This window comes from Ctenopharyngodon idella, chromosome 10 (genome assembly GCF_019924925.1).
Source record: "Ctenopharyngodon idella isolate HZGC_01 chromosome 10, HZGC01, whole genome shotgun sequence".
Lineage (NCBI taxonomy): Eukaryota > Metazoa > Chordata > Actinopteri > Cypriniformes > Xenocyprididae > Ctenopharyngodon > Ctenopharyngodon idella.
This window is the reverse complement of record NC_067229.1, coordinates 43,809,653-43,826,671: the sequence shown is the minus strand read 5'-3', so window position 1 is coordinate 43,826,671 and position 17,019 is coordinate 43,809,653. Positions and strand designations below refer to the sequence as shown.

Here is a 17,019-nt window from a genome sequence, read left to right as displayed (position 1 = left end):
CAAAAAGAAACTAATTGTGAAATCTATAGGTCTACTATAATTAAGACATTTATTCAGGAAATTCATTACAATCAGAAAGACGTATAGTACAGAGAAATTTCATGTCGGAGTAGGATTTGAGTGAACGTTGTTACCAGTGAGCAAGAGTGGAGCATTCGCTTGGGCCATGAGCTATTGAGCAGAGCGCACTGGCATAGAGCAGAGGTTTCGCTCACATGCTCTGTTCCAGACGACGTGTTGTTACTAAAATATTTGTGTATTGAAATGCTCAAATAAGATGATGTAAAATTTGAAGAGTCTTCTGCGTGTGCCCTCTGGACTTTGTAATTTGCTTGCTTTAATCACTTTCATTTTTCTTCTTGTGCACTGATTCCCTAAACTGAACAGCTGACTAGAATGAGCTCTCTCACTGACTGCTCCAATGCTATAATCCCAATAATATAGGAATATTTCAAATCAAATGGGTCAAATGAGTTCCAAGTTGAATCAAGACATTTTACAGCAGAACATTAGTGCAGTGTAATGCTCATACTGGTCCATACATTTTCCAAATTACATTGCTATGCATAAGACAAAATTGAGACACATGAAGTCAGAAAATTAAGCTTTTACATCTTATCAACAATTACAGCTGTCAGTATAAAGTACAAGAACATTGATGTCCAGTGAAACATGAAAGTTTACTTAGTGCACCTTTAAGCCCTGTACTGCAATAATGAGTTTCTTCATTACAGAATTACTGCAGCCAGTATCCACTGAATCCCTGTGTACTGTTTGAAAGTGCCCAGTTTGTGCCACAGTCACTTACATACATTCATATAAAGTCACGACCGCTTGAATGTGCATCAGTGGACATGATCACAATACAAAGACTACAGTGGGACCTTTTACACATTTACAGAGATACTGTGATGCTTATCAGTAATATCAGAGATAAATGGCCAAAGGTGAATCTGGTGCAAGGACAACAAACCTCTCCTAATTATTTAAATGAACATATATGTGATACATTTATACATAAATGTTGTGATTTACAGATAATTTATGTATACCAGCCTACATAAGCAGCAGATCTGCACACGAAGAGCACAGGATACCCACAGTTGGTTTTTAAAGAGTTTGATGCTAGCATGTTGATAATGCAATGATGTGATACTTTAATAAGCAGTAAAATACATAAAACACTAAAGCAGTCCATTTTTACTACACTGAACTATTTTGTACTGATACTTTTCAATATTTAATGAAATATGTTTATATATGTTTATATATATGAAATATGTTTAATATATTTATAATAAACATTTCTCTCACATTGTTTACATGTTGGATTTACTTTATCTTAGCACTGAATATTGCGATCGCAACTCCGTGAAGAATACATGTGATGCTTTCTTAGAACACAGAAGAGATATTGGCAGCCTCAGTCACCATTTATGTTCATTGCTTCTTTTTTTTTCTGGACAATGAAAGTGAATGGTCATTCTGCCTAACATCAGACATGAGGGTGATTAAACAATGACAGAATTTTTTATTTTTAGGTGAACTATGTCTTTAATAAATTAATGTTGATTGTTGAATTGTATGTCTCATTCTTGTACCTGAACACATGAAAACATATCACATGTGTTGCAATAGCAGTATTTGTGCATTTTCTGGGATGAGAATCAGATGTTGCGCTTTAAGCAAAAAATGAAATAAATCAACCCCCACCACAATCATGAATGACAATCTGTAAACATTTCCATCAGAGATGATGCTGGCTGAAATATTTTAAGAGTTAGGATGTGTTTAACTGATATTTTAAACCAGCGGTAAAATAAAGCATAGATAAGAGGATTCAGACCACAGCTAACATACAAAGTCCATGTTAGAAATGTCATTGTAGTGGAAGAGACTGTAGTGGTTTCTGTTAGAGAACAGATATAAAATGGAATCCAGCAAAGCAGATAAACTGTCACAATGATTCCTAATGTCAGAGCAGCTTTACTCTCAGATTTCCTCCTCACTGAACCTTCCATTACACATTTACCAGCTTTCATCAGAGAGTTTATAACTTTCACTTGCCATTGTACAACATAAAATATCCTCAAATATACAGAGATGATCACGACACAAGGAAATAGGAAGAAAAAAGTCAAATCAATGAATGTCCAAGCAAGACTATCCATGACAATACACTGACCATAACACGTTTTGTGTGAGATTTTAAAATATCCGTTACTAATTACATACACAATATTGTAACCTGAACAGCAAAACCAGCAGAGACAGATGCTTGTTGAAGTTTTAGTTATGGTTATTATCTGTGGATATAGTAAAGGGTGACACACAGCCATATAACGATCAACAGCAATTAAAACTAAATTACTAAGAGATGTAGAAAGAAGCAATCTAACGATAATTACAAATAGTCCACAATAAGTGTCTCCAAAGTACCAACACATCTCAGTTTGCTTGATGCCCTCTATGGGTATCACAATAAGTCCAGTAAGCAGGTCGGCCACAGCCAGAGAGAGAATGATCAGGTTGGTTGGAGTGTGAAGCTTTTTAAAGTGAGAGATGGAGATGATCACCAGCAGGTTCAGAAACACAGTCCATGCTGACAGCAATGATACAAACAGGTAAATGATATTGTATTCATGTCTGGAGCGTTTTCCCTTGATACATGATGAGTTAATGTCAGGAAAGCAGTATTGAGTCTCATGATCCTCTGTCTCATAGGCCATGAGTAAGTCTCCTCCTGTTAGGAGTTTGTTCTGCTCTCCTTACTGTCCTTTCATTTATACAGTGTATGGATCGGACTGAAAAACCCATCTCCCTCCCACTCTGATGATGATGCATAATGGCATAATTATTTTCTTGATGCATAAACATATCAGTGGATTGAAACTAAGGTGTAAGGGTTTGTAGTCCTTCCTTGTGCATTGGTAAGTGTGTGCCCAAGACTGTACTTGTTTTTTTTTCGACCATTAAATAAAAATATACTTCATCCAAAAATTAAAATTTCTTTCATTATTTCATTCACCCTCATGATGCCCCAGAAATGCAGGGTTCAAACAGTTTTTAAATTTTGAAAAATGCTTGATTTTAACAGTTATGTTTTCAAGGTTTGAAATGAGGTTGAATTTTGAATATTGTAATTGGAAATATTTTTTTCTTAGAATGTGCAATGTAATAAAAAACAATTGAAAATACACTATATTGCCAAAAGTTTTGGGACATCTGCCTTTACATGCTTTAATGACACCCCATTCTTAATCCGTAGGGTTTAATATGGAGTTGGCCAAGCCTTTGCAGCTATAACAGCTTCAACTCTTCTGGGAAGGCTTTACACAAGGTTTAGGAGTGTGTTTACAGGAATTTTTGACCATTCTAGAAGCACATTTGTGAGGTGAGGCAGTGATGTTGGCGAGAAGGCCTGGCTCGCAGTCTCCGCTCTAAATCATCCCAAAGCTGTTCTATCGGGTTGAGGTCAGGACTCTGTGCAGGCCAGTCAAGTTCCTCCACACCAAACTCGCTCATCCATTTCTTTATGGACCTTGCTTTGTGCACTGGTTCGCAGTCATGTTGGAACAGGAAGGGGCCATCCCCAAACTGTTCCCACAACATTGAGAGCATGAAATTGTCCAAAATGTCTTGGTATGTTGAAGCATTAAGTGTTCCTTTCACTGGAACTAAGGGGCCAAGCCCAACCCCTGAAAAACAACCCCACACCATAATCCCCCCTCCACCAAACTTTACACTTGGCACAATGCAGTCAGGCAAGTACCATTCTCCTGGCAACCACCAAACCCAGACTCGTCTATCGGATTGCCAGACAGAGAAGCGTGATTTGTCACTCCAGAGAGCACATCTCCACTGCTCTAGAGTCCAGTGGCGGCGTGCTTTACACCACTGCATCCGACGCTTTGCATTGCACTTGGTGATGTAAGGCTTGGATGCAGCTGCTCGGCCATGGAAACCTATTCCATGAAACTCTCTACGAACTGTTCTTGAGCTAATCTGAAGGCCACATGAAGTTTGGAGGTCTGTAGCTATTGACTCTGCAGAAAGTTGGCCACTTCTGTGCCCTGTGCGCCTCAGCATGCACTGACCCCGCTCTGATTTTACGTCGCCTACCACTTCGTGGCTGAGTTGCTGTTGTTCCCAATTGCTTCCACGTTGTTATGATACCACTAACAGTTGACCGTGGAATATTTAGTAGTGAGGAAATTTCACGAATGGACTTATTGCACAGGTGGCAACCTATCATCTATTTGTGAACTGATACATTTAAATTACATATATAGTAAAAGGTATGTGTATGCTGTTAAAATACAGACACAAGACAGATGCACAAAAACAGATTCAGTATTCCTCAAAATGAATAAAAACACAGTGGAACACAAACAGAATTTTATGCAAACCTGCAATAATTAAATAATATGTAAAACTGTGAGCAAACTTAATGGATTTAATTCTCACTTGATCTACCAGTGTCTGCTTCGATGATTTAACCAAATCACTACAAATGACTTAAGTTAAATCACTTTTTTCTTACACACACCTATTGTTTAGCTTCAGAAGACATTAACTTATCCACTGGGGTCTTATGAATTTTTGTAGCTTTTGTTTTTGATGCATTACCATTGAGAGCCTATTCACTTGTGTTATATAAACTCACAGAGATGGACTATTTTTTCTAAAAATCTCAGTTTGTGTTTCACAGAAGAAAGTGTCATGCAACTGCTCTGAGACATGAAGGTTGAGGATCCAAACGCAGTATTTATGAAAAGTGTAATCCACAATCGTAATCCAAAAGCTGGGCAAAAGGTCAAAACACAGGGTTAACAGTACAAACATGAACAGGGAACAGGAACACAGACAAACAGGGAAATCCACAAGAGACAGGCAAACAGGGTCAAAACCAAGGCACAGGAAACCAAAAGAGCGCTCAGAAATACAGTGCTGCATTGCACAAGACTTTGCAGAGAATGACCAACAGACCATGCACGAGATGCACAGACCAACTGGCCGATGCATCTCGACAAGCCTAATGACTGATTAAACCAGACTTACAAGGTTAATGAGCAACAGATAAATGTAATGAGTGCTGATGAGTCCAGGCAATGGATTATGGAAAAAGTAGTCCATGATAGAGTGGCAATGGTCTGGAGTGGACTGCCCTCTAGTGGTAATCACGGGCACTCTAGCTGGAGACTGACAGAAAGAAAGTCATGTACATCTGAGATGGTATGAGGGTGAGTACCAGTTATTTTTGGGTTGAGTATCCCATAAGTGGTTGTTGTCCTTTCACTAGATTTCTAGCAGTCTCACATATTCTCTACAAAGTGGCCACAAATTGTAGTGCCTATATAATGTCTTTACATTAAATAGAAAATATTGAAGTGGCATCAAATGATGTTAGGGCTTTTATCAGTACTATCTTATTTTTTCCTAGCCATTTTTACAATGAACAGTTCACCCCAAAAATGAACATTCTGGGTAACATTATGTTGTTTCAGACCTGAACGGCAACACAACAGAAGATATTTTGAAAAATGTTATTCTATGTATGCAAATATGATGATGTTCAATTCTGGTTGAACTATCCCTTTAGTGCTGCTCATTTTTAAGTTTTGTTTCACTGGTCAGTACATCAGTGTTCTTAGATGTGGATATATCATCATATAAAAGCAAAGTTTTCAGTTGCATGTCTTCATTTTTTGGTTCTGGTGCACAGTAATTTCACTAACAAGTTTGGAATTCTTAAAAGAAAATAATTGTCATTGCATTGTCAGAGTGGGCGGTAAATGGGTTGGTCATTCTGATCAGACACTGTATAAACGAAAGGACAGTAAGGAGAGCAGAACAAACTCCTAACAGGAGGAGACTCACTCATGGCCTATGAGACAGAGGATCATGATACTCAGTACTGCTTTCCTGCCATCAACTCATCATGTATCAAGGGAAAACGCTCCAGACATGAATACAATATCATGTATGTGTTTTTTTTTTCATTGCTGTCAGCATGGACTGTGTTTCTGAACCTGCTGGTGATCATCTCTATCTCTCACTTCAAGAAGCTTCACACTCCAACCAACCTGATTATTCTCTCTCTGGCTATGGCTGATCTACTTATTGGACTCATTGTGATGCCAATAGAGGCCAATAGGCTGATTGATATGTGTTGGTACTTTGGAGACACTTTCTGTGGACTGTTTATGATAATCATGGGACTGCTCGGCTCAACATCTATTAGCAATTTAGTTTTAATAGCTGTTGATCGTTATGTGGCTGTGTGTCACCCTTTATTGTACCCACAGAAAATAACAATGACTAAAACTTTAGTAAGCATCTGTCTCTGTTGGTTTTTCTCCTCAGCCTACAACACTGCCTTTATAATCAGCAACAAATATTTTGACCCTTCAAGCAGAACAGATGAGTGTTACGGAGAGTGTACCTTAACAGTTAGTTTTACCTTTAGGGTTATTGATGAGATATATTCCTTCCTGTTGCCTTGTACTGTGATAATCACTGCATATTTGAGAATATTTTATGTTGTTAATCAACAGGTGAAAGTTATAAACTCTATGATGAAGAGTGGTAAATGTGTAATGGAGAGTTCAGTGAGGAGGAAATCTGAGAGCAAAGCTGCTCTGACATTAGGAATTATTGTGACAGCTTATCTGCTGTGCTTTATTCCATACTATATCTTGTCTTTAATTGGGACTACAGTAATCTCTTCTACCACAATGACATTTTTATTATGGACTTTGTATATTAACACAGGTCTGAATCCTCTTATCTATGCTTTGTTTTACAGTTGGTTTAAAATATCAGTTAAACACATCTTAACACTTAAAATATTGGAGCCAGCATCCTCTCTCATTGATATTTTTACAGGCTGATTTAAGTTTGTTTGTTTGTTTATTTATTTATTTATTTATTAGTTTAAAGTATTGTCTCAGTTTATAAACTGGGTGTAAACACAATGGCTACCAGATGTCTTTATTTAATTGCAATTAGCTAAATTAATGTGAGATATTTTAAAGATGTTAATAATCAATAATAATAATTTAATCTGTAATGGTATAAATAAAACCAGTGCTAATCATGACTAGTCCTGTTTCCTTAATGACTTCTTTTTTCTCTTATTTGGCACTGGATTCGTTTTAAGAGAAGCCACACCAAATTGAAGGCAAAAAAGCAGTAAAACATTTTACCTTGTTTTGTTTGGTGAACATATTTTATTAGTGTGTGTAGATGTGATTAGATGTTCTCTGTTTAGTTACTATATATTATATTGATATCTAAGTTCTAGGTATCTAAGTAAGATTTTTTTTTTTTTTTTTTTTTTTAATTCAGACATTAATTCAATTTATCATAACAATATATTGATTTATGCTACTGAATGCTCAAATCTGATTGGTTGACCAACATTCTAAGGTGTGCAATTATTTTCAGGGAAACGCGCGGCTAAAGTAGTTTCGCAAAATGATTTCAGTTATTTCAATAGTTCCTACAGCCTATAATCGCAAAAGAAACAAAAGCCACAATGACACCGACCAAGCAAATAAATATAGTAAACAATAGGATGAAAACGACAAATTATTGTCATGGTTTTTGCCACAAAATACATTTTGTTGTGTCCTGAAAGTGCATACTCTCTCACGCTCTCTCTCTCTTTCAAATGTACACATGTACTATACAGTACGGACACACACTTGTCTCACACAAAGTGTTTGTTAGTGCTGCTCTGATGAATTAATCAGTAAAATATTTTAGCAACTTAAAAGATAAATGACATTTCTCACCAGCGAGGTAATAACTGTGTGGTTCTTGAGGTAGATAAACCTATAGTTTCGCTATTAGTAGAGACACTGCTGCCGTGAGAGACACACAGACTCAGGTGGGCTAATTCACATATGCTTATTCTCTCTCTCTCTTTCTCTCTCAACTGCGTTAATAACTGTATCAACAGTATCATTCTGCTATCAAAGCTCAAGCCTTCATTACTAGTTCTGAAATGACATTTTGGAATTAGCAATGGAGGCTCGGGATGAGATGCGTAAGAAATTAGTGTTTTAAGGACAAAACCTGACAAATGTCTTGAAATACAACATCAAGCGGAATAATTGACACCGGGCCGTTGAATTCTTAGAAAATAATGCACACCCAAGGTGTAACACTCCGCTTTGCGTTATGGCCGCATTATATCGCGCCTTGGCCGGGTGTGCATTATTTTCTAAGAACGCAACGGCCCATTGTCAATTATTCCTTACATAATGATATATATACCAATAATAATATATAAATAAATATTGAATAATTAAAAAAGAATTAATACATCTTTGTTAACAAAGATGATGTTGATGAAAAATTTTGATTTCTATGCTTCCTAGTCTCATAATAATCCTGATGGAAATCACTAACTGCCTTTTGGCCTTTGACTAGATAAGTGCACTTATTTGCTAGACTTTTTTTAATTTTATTTTATATTTTAGTTTTTGTTTAAATTTGGCCCGTGGCAATAATTCTCAGTCAATTCTCAATCAATAAAGCATGTTTCTGGACCTGCCTTCATTGGTGACAGCCAGGTAACCATTGTGTTTGCCCTAAACTTTGGCGCTGTTTGTCACTGCTGTGAAATTAAATCAAACCACTATTAAAATAGATCTGCTCTTACTCTGCTTCGATGGAGGATCATTTTAAGCATATTATTGTATAGCAGCAGTATGTTTTCATGCTCACAACAGCATTCACAACTTGGTTATATTGTTCATCTTTCCTTTGTTGGGGGGTAATTTTAGCTTTGTTGGGGGGTAATTTTATTTGTGCTATTTGTGCAGCAGCAGTATGCCTTGCATTGTCACCGCAGTGTATGTATTGGCAGTAGCAAGTTCCTGTACTTGCTCTGCAGCAGCAACAGTAGCAGCTATAATCAACAGCAGCAGCAGCAATAATCTACAACTACAGCAATAATCAACAGCAGCAGCAATTCAGCAGCAGCGTAGCAGATCTATTCCGCCAAGACCAAACACATTAACATTGTCATTTCCATGGGCGATATTTAGTCTCGCGTAGCCAGACCTTCAGACTGACGGCAGAATGTCTAAACTCTATCGCAGCTTTCATTGGCCAAGGACCGCCTAAGAGGACGTTTGACTGACATGTAAAGCAACCAATCAGAGTTCGTTTTGTTCCATGTCATGTTTAGGGGCGTGAAAATGAAAGTTGATGTACCAAAAATAACAGACCAGCATGCATCTAAATTATTCATTCAAGAACGTTGTGCAAGTTTACTGCAACAATGGAGCCGCGAACTTCACATACTTTTGAAAATCCAGCATTTATTTGATCCTGATAAGCGCTCGTTGTAACAGTTGTAAACACGACGGCGACAACCGACAACTGAGACTAGACAACATTTGACTCATTTATTTAATAATTCACTTAATTTTATTATCACAGGAAATGACACGGACAATATGTGAATCAGTGTCCACCATTTTGCGAGCAACTGGTGATAAAGAAAAATGCCACGTCGCAATATTGAAAATATTTCCGATTTAACCGAAGGCAGTGGATATCACACAAAAAATGTGCAAACTTTCCGTGAGAGTTATGCAGGTGAAGAATTCTCACATGCCAGTCAATTATTCACTACAGAAACTAAAAACTGACCAAGCATCCGCCACACAGTCTATGGTCCGCCATCTGGCGCTGCATTAACGGCGCATATTCTCTTAGAGATGAATCTGATTTATTTTCTTAATATTTTCTTGTGGCCCATAGAGAGAATTTTTTTTTTTTTTTTTTGGTGAAGCGAGAAGTATTTCGTGTTAAACAAGTTGTTTTTTAAATGATGAGTAAGCTATCTAACTAATATTTTATCATCCTCGCAGCGTGTCGGTTATGCGGTGATGCGCTATGATATTGCGGGGCAAATGAACTGCAATATTAATTTAATAATAAAAGTAGCATAATAATAATAATAATAATTTAATAGGCCTGCGTGCCCGTCCGCCATACGCCAGCCGATTATTTGTGACCACGGACGACGGTGCGCATGTGCATGCGTCAAACGCGTCTTTCCACGCTCACGGGCAAAGGAGTATCTTTGAAAGGCTCACACGCTCGACTGTGCACATCATATCTGCTTAGCTGTGAAAATGTCTGTTTGCTACAAAAGGGAAATTAAAGAGAGTGAGCATTTTTGTAAGATCAACCTTGAAATGTAGGGATGAACTCCTGGAAACTGTTTGCCATCCACCAGTCAGCCACATGGATTTTCCAGTAAATCACCCCTGAGCTCATTCTTGCTTCAGTCTATATGCAAAGAAATATTGCAATTTAGAAAACAATGTGTTATAAAATATGAATAAAATATGAATAAAAATGAACTATTTTCATTTTTACGCAAAATTACCTTTTGTTATCTATGAACATCACATTCTTTCTCTCTCGCATGCGTGTGCACACACAATAGCATTACAGTAAGGATTAAAAACTGAAAAATATCTTGAAATACATGTGTCAAAGGTGTAGTAACTGTGGTACAAGCAGAATAATTACTCCAGGCCGTTAAATTGACGTGTGGTAGGGTACTTTGTACTGTATGTGTGTGGCAATGTTCATTCGCCACCACTGAAGACCATTTTTGACACAGGAAAAACCCTGGTCAATGGCTATCGGCTGCAGTTTAGAATACAGAAAGTCAGTATTATAGTGGAAAACTTGAAGTTACACTAGGTATGCTTTTATTATCTTTGTGCTGGCTTATACAACATCAATGTTGTACTTTTGTACTGACATATATTGGTGTGGACAAGGCCATCACTATAGGGGCCCACAGCAAAAAACCTGCATCACAATTTTCATTACACATTTTTGTCTTTTGTACAGTATGTAAACTCATTTTACTCTGTTGGAACTATTGGAAGAAAATAATCGTTACTAGGCACCATTAGAGTGGGCGGTAGATGGGTTGGTCTGTTTGATCCAGACACTGTATAAATAAAAGGAAAGCAAAGAGAGAAGAACAAACTCCTAAGAGGAGGAGACTCACTCATGGCCTATGAGACAGAGGATCATGAGACTCAATACTGCTTTCCTGCCATCAACTCATCATGTATCAAGGGAAAACGCTCCATGTATGAATACAATTTCATGTATGTGTTTTTTTCATTGCTGTCAGCATGGACTGTGTTTCTGAACCTGCTGGTGATCATCTCAATCTCTCACTTCAAGAAGCTTCACACTCCAACCAACCTGATTATTCTCTCTCTGGCTGTGGCTGACCTGCTTGTTGGACTTATTGTGATGCCTGTGGATGCCATAAAGCTGATTGAGACATGCTGGTTCTTTGGAGACACTTTGTGTGACCTGTTTATGATAATCATGGGTCTGCTCCTGTCAACATCCATTTGTAATTTAGTTTTAATTGCTATTGATCGTTATGTGGCTGTGTGTACCCCTTTACTGTACCCACAGAAAATAACCACAACTAAAACCTTAATAAGCATCTGTCTCTGCTGGTTTTTCTCCTTTGCCTACAATACTGCCTATGTGATTAGTGGCAGATATTTTGAAAGTTCACAAAGAACAGACACATGCTATGGAAAGTGTAATTTAATAATAGGTTTTTCATGGATAGTCATTGACCTGTTCTTTTCTTTCTTGTTTCCTTTGACTGTGATCATAACTTTATATTTGAGGATATTTTATGTTGTACATCAGCAAGTGAAAGTTATAAACTCTCTGATGAAGGGTGGTAAATGTATAATGGAGAGTTCAGTGAGGAGGAAATCTGAGAGCAAAGCTGCTCTGACATTAGGAATTATTGTGACAGCTTATCTGCTATGCTATATTCCATACTATATCTTGTCTTTAACAAGTAGTACAATAATCTCTTCTGCTACAATGACATTTCTAATATGGACTATATATGCTAACTCAGGCATGAATCCTGTTGTCTATGCTTTATTTTACCGCTGGTTTAAAATATCAGTTAAACACATCTTAACTCTTAAAATATTGAAGCCAGCATCCTCTCTCTTAGACATATTTACAGATTATTCATGATTTTTATTGATTTTTTTTCTTTTTTGTTTCATTTGATGAAGCACAGACTAATGTATAGTTTTTTTTTTTTTTTATTATCTCAGTTTGTAAACTGAATGTGAACATACTGGATACCAGATGTCTTTATGTACCATAAGCTTATTAACAGGAAAAAAATAATGTAAGATATTTTAAAGACATTTTAAATGAAGGTAAATAATTACGTTTACCTTGCAAGAATCTGATGTGCTTATGTTAAATTAGTTATAGAGGCAGGTCTGGCCATTATTTTAATTTTAGTTACCTGCATAACCCATTAATTGTGGGTATAACTGACTAAGTCAACATGTTTAGTCTATGATTAGTGTTTATTTGTTTTGGGATTTAATTGTTTAATTCTTATTCACGTCTAGGCCTCAAAAACATAAATTAATGAAAAAAAAAAAAAAAAAAAAAACACTTCATGTTATCAGGGTAATTTGAGCAATAAAAAATAAATTTTGCTAAAATCTTCAGATGTGTAAAATTGAATAGATGATGATTCATTTTCCCCTGAAGCAACCATTTTTTATTTATTTTTTTAATGTGGACAGAGCATTTACAGTTATTGTAGAATATTCTGTTCTTGTAATCAGCTGTATGACCATAGACAGGCCTAGTGTTAAACCATACTGTTTAGATGCAAAAGGGAATTTAAATGTTTGTATCCCGGTTTAACCAGAAGATAATATACTTGTATTTTTAAATTTCCTTTTGCATCTAAACAGTACAAAACCAAGGCATCATTGTCCCCTCCAAAAACTGACTCACTTAAGTGAGTCAGGCATGTGATAAGTTAAAGACAAAAAAGAAGGTATTAATAGAGTTGTAATGAAATTATTTAAAATATTATTTTTTATAGTAGAGTTATTGATAATAAATTAATAATAGAGTTATTATGATATGATATGGTATATGATATAAATCATTATTATTTTTTATTTTACAGAACAACAGTAAAATTACAATACTAACATTTATGGATGTCTTTATTTCTTGCTTTCAAACGTCAAATCATTGGACTTTTATTTTGAAGGAAAACCACAGGGAGATCCAGGAAGATGTTTCTCTTTGACAACAAATTCATAAACGACACACATTACGGATGGTTGGTGCACGTTGTGTTCTCAAATGCAAATTATAAGCGACTCAAACACACAGCACTTGCAGATCAGCAGTTTCTGTGAATCGAAGCTAAAAGTTGCGTTTTACTCCATGCAGTGCGTCAGACTGTATATATTTCTACAATTACATCACAACTGTTGCGATTTGATGATCACACTAAGCCACATCACATTCTCACATCCATGCATTGTCAAAATTCATAAAAAAGTTACTGGGCAACTGGTGAATAACACTGTTTCAACACCGATTTTTACTCGAATTTAGTACTTTGAACCCTGGCGAACATGCTAACAGTTTCCCACAAATGGTGGCGCTGGCTCATGCAGCGCTATCAGAAGCAATCCATCCAGGAAATAAAAGTATTATAAAACATAACATTTTGCAGTTTATTTAGTAATTGTTTCAGGCCATTTTGCTATTTCAATCATTATACGTAAGAAAAAAAACGAGGTGGTATTGCCGGCGTGACCGCCGACCCGAGGGAGTTAACGAGACATAAAAAAGAGCTCATACCGCGGGAACGATATCAAGGAAAATATTAGTGGTTTTGAAACCATGACATTTTCAAACCGCGGTATACCTTGAAACTGGTAACCGGCCCATGCCTAGTTACTTGTGAGGTTCCATGACAGTTGGAAGACAATTGCCTTTGTAGGTTGTTATATATAAAGTATCTGTAAATCACAATATTTATGTGTAAATGCATCTCAGATATGATTTAAACCAGCTTTGACCCTCCATGTCCACTTTCCTTAAGAGTTTTGCACAAGCTAATCAAGGTCTTCAGGATTTATAGAAAGTTATAGGCAGTTGAGTTTGATCAAGGTTGGACCTAAACTCTGCAGGAAAGTGGACATCAAAGGCCAGAGTTTTTTCATTGCTGTCAGCATGGACTGTGTTTCTGAACCTGCTGGTGATCATCTCCATCTCTCACTTCAAGAAGCTTCACACTCCAACCAACCTGATTATTCTCTTTCTGGCTGTGACCAACTGCTTACTGGACTTTTTGTGTTGCCCATAAAGGCCACTAGACTGATTGAAATGTGTTGGTACTTTGGAGACCTTCTGTGGACTGTTTATGATAATCATGAGAGTTAGTAATTTAATTGTATTTGCTGTTGATCGTTTTGTGGCTGTGTGTCACCTTTTACTGTACCCACAGAAAATAACCACAACTGAAACTTTAATAAGGATCTGTCTCTGTTGGTTTTGTTCTTTAGCTTATGATATTGCCGTTGTAATTAGCAGCAGCTATTTAGACTTTTCAGACAGAATAGTGTGTTTAGGAAAGTGCTTCTTTATAATGAATTGTACATGCTTTAGCATAACCAGCAGGAAAGCATTGATGTGTGAACTGTATTTGGCTACAGTACAGCATGTTACTGTCACGAATGGTGATGGGTTTTGTTTCATGTATATAGTTTCATGTCTCTTATTTTGTATATAGTCTTTGTCATGTTTCATGTTCCTGTTTGTCATGTGCTTACCTTGTTTGTCATGTTCTAGTCATGTGATCCTGCCATGTGCTCCCCTGTTCATGTGTTGTTCTCATTGATTCATTGGTTTGATTGTGCACAGGTGTTCCTTGTTAGTCACTAGTCTGTGTGTATTTAAGCCCTCATGTTTGTCTTGTTCTTGTCAAGTGTTGTCCGTGTAACCACTGTTGGTAAGTTTTGTGTTATATGCTTCATGCCATGCCATGCCAAGCCAAGCCAAGCCAAGCCTAGTCTTTGTTTGTGTTATGTTTTGATTCATGTTGGAAATAAATAAAGCTGCATTTGGGTTCTTCAAGCTTGCCTCCAGTGGAACTCCTACAGAATACTTAACCTTGTACAATGAACCAAGCAGTTGCCCTGCTACGTTTTGTGCCAGGGGAACCATGCCATCGAGGACTATGTGGAGGAATTTTATGGACTGTGCTGCCAGGTAGAATTCAATGATATTGCCCTAAAGGACATTTTTCGTATGGGTCTGAATGAACCCATACGTTCACAGCTGCCTCGGGGGGGAAAAAAATTCCTTAGCAGAGTATATAGACAATGCTTTGTTGTTGTGCAGCTCATTGTTTACTGTGGGTTTTGCAGATGAGGGGCCCTGCAATTCCACAGTATCCACCAAGCCAGGGACTGTTCAGGTCATGCCTGCCCAGCCAGAGACTGTTCTCGTCATGTCTGCCCAGCCAAAGACTGTTCACATCATGCCTGCCCAGTCAGAGACTGTTCATGTCATGCCTGCCAAGTCAGAGACTGTTCATGTCATGCCTTCCCAGCCACAGACTGTTCATGTCATGCTTGCTCAGCCAAAGACTCTTCACGTCATGCCTGCCAAGTCTGAGTCTCTTCACGTCATGCCTGCCAAGTCTGAGTCTCTTCACGTCATGCCTGCCAAGTCTGAGACTTTTCATGTCATGCCTGCCAAGCCTGAGTCTCTTCAAGTCATGCTTGCTAAGTCTGAGTCTCTTCACAAGATGGCTGCCACGTCTGAGCCCTCAGTCAAAATGTCTACCATGCCTGAGCCCTCAGCCAAGATGGTCACCACGGCAGAGTCTCCAGAGTGTGCAGCACTGGCCATTATGGCCACTACTATTATGTGTGTTTGGGCCACGCATGCATCCTCTCCAGCTCCTAATCAGCATCCAGAGGGGACTCCAGCCCCTGACCAGCGTCCAGAGGGGACTCCAGCCCGTGAGCCAGATTTAAGATCTGCTCCAGGCCACGACCCTGCTAGGGCCATGGAGGCTGCGCCTCTCTGGCACCCTGAACTACCTGCACCGCCATGATTCCTTGAACTGCCTGCACTTCCATGGTCCCTTGAACTTCCTGCACTGCCAGGGCTTCCTGAGCTGCCAGCACTGCCATGGCTTCCATTGCATCCTAGCTTGCTAGGTCCACCCATGCCCCACGACCCAGGGCCACCATTGCCATGCCATGGTCCATGTCTTGTTCCCCTGCATGGGCCGTGCCCTCCATCCCTCCCCCAAGACCACCTCTGTTCCACCACCCTCCTGAACTTTGGGTGTTGGGTTTTTGTTTCATGTTTATAGTTTCATGTCTCTTATTTTGTATATAGTCACTGTCATGTTTCATGTTCCTGTTTGCCATGTGCTTCCCTTGTTTGTCATGTTCTAGTCATGTGATCCTGCCATGTGCTCCCCTGTTCATGTATCTTGTTCTCATTGGTTCATTGGTTTGATTGTGCACAGGTGTTCCTTGTTAGTCACTAGTCTCTGTGTATTTAAGCCCTTATGTTTGCCTTGTTCTTTGTCAAGTTTTGTCCGTGTAACCACTGTTGGTGAGTTATGTTGTATGCTTCATGTCATGTCATGTCATGCCATGCCAAGCCAAGCCTAGTCTTTGTTTGTGTTATGTTTTGATTCATGTTGGGAATAAATAAAGCTGCACTTGGGTTCTTCAAGCTTGCCTCCAGTGGATCTCTTACAGTTACAGCGAAGTTACTGAATATTTTTCATAATAAAAAATCATAAAAATAAGTGTTAAAGTATAACCATCAAAAGAGCGGTGATGTCTGAACTGAATTTGGTGACACTACAGTGTGTAACATTGAAGTTATTGACTATTTTTGTAGTAACGTTTTTTGCACTTTGCAGATGGTACCTTTGGACTTATCTCTTAGCTGCCTGTGCATAGAGATCAATGTTTTTTGTATTTTGTGGAGGAGGGCTCGTTTTGAGGAAAATTAGGTTGTAGCTTGTTGTCTATGTTACACATGTTAAACAAGTTGTTTTTTAAATGATGAGTAAGCTATCTAACTCATCTTTTATCATCCTCGCAGTGTGTCGGTTATGTG

At 38.0% G+C, this 17,019-nt stretch overlaps 3 protein-coding genes across 3 annotated transcripts; 2 read left to right on the top strand and 1 right to left on the bottom strand.

The window, feature by feature from the left end:
* Positions 1-1,718: 1,718 nt before the first annotated feature.
* Positions 1,719-2,791, bottom strand: LOC127520351 (trace amine-associated receptor 13c-like). The gene has a single exon (XM_051908337.1). It carries the CDS (start codon positions 2,727-2,729, stop codon positions 1,719-1,721), a length of 1,011 nt encoding a protein of 336 aa, XP_051764297.1. The 5' UTR covers positions 2,730-2,791.
* Positions 2,792-5,851: 3,060 nt separating this feature from the next.
* Positions 5,852-6,893, top strand: LOC127521493 (trace amine-associated receptor 13c-like). The gene has a single exon (XM_051910759.1). It carries the CDS (start codon positions 5,883-5,885, stop codon positions 6,891-6,893), a length of 1,011 nt encoding a protein of 336 aa, XP_051766719.1. The 5' UTR covers positions 5,852-5,882.
* Positions 6,894-11,040: 4,147 nt separating this feature from the next.
* LOC127521058 (trace amine-associated receptor 13c-like) lies at positions 11,041-12,637 on the top strand. Its single transcript, XM_051909915.1, has one exon. The coding sequence runs from the start codon at positions 11,056-11,058 to the stop codon at positions 12,067-12,069; it is 1,014 nt and encodes a 337-aa protein (XP_051765875.1). The 5' UTR covers positions 11,041-11,055; the 3' UTR covers positions 12,070-12,637.
* Positions 12,638-17,019: the final 4,382 nt, after the last annotated feature.

Bases quoted from the DNA above. Each gene is read 5' to 3' on its own strand.
- LOC127520351 (XM_051908337.1), bottom strand. From the start codon at position 2,729: ATGGCCTATGAGACAGAGGATCATGAGACTCAATACTGCTTTCCTGAC.
- LOC127521493 (XM_051910759.1), top strand. From the start codon at position 5,883: ATGGCCTATGAGACAGAGGATCATGATACTCAGTACTGCTTTCCTGCC.
- LOC127521058 (XM_051909915.1), top strand. From the start codon at position 11,056: ATGGCCTATGAGACAGAGGATCATGAGACTCAATACTGCTTTCCTGCC.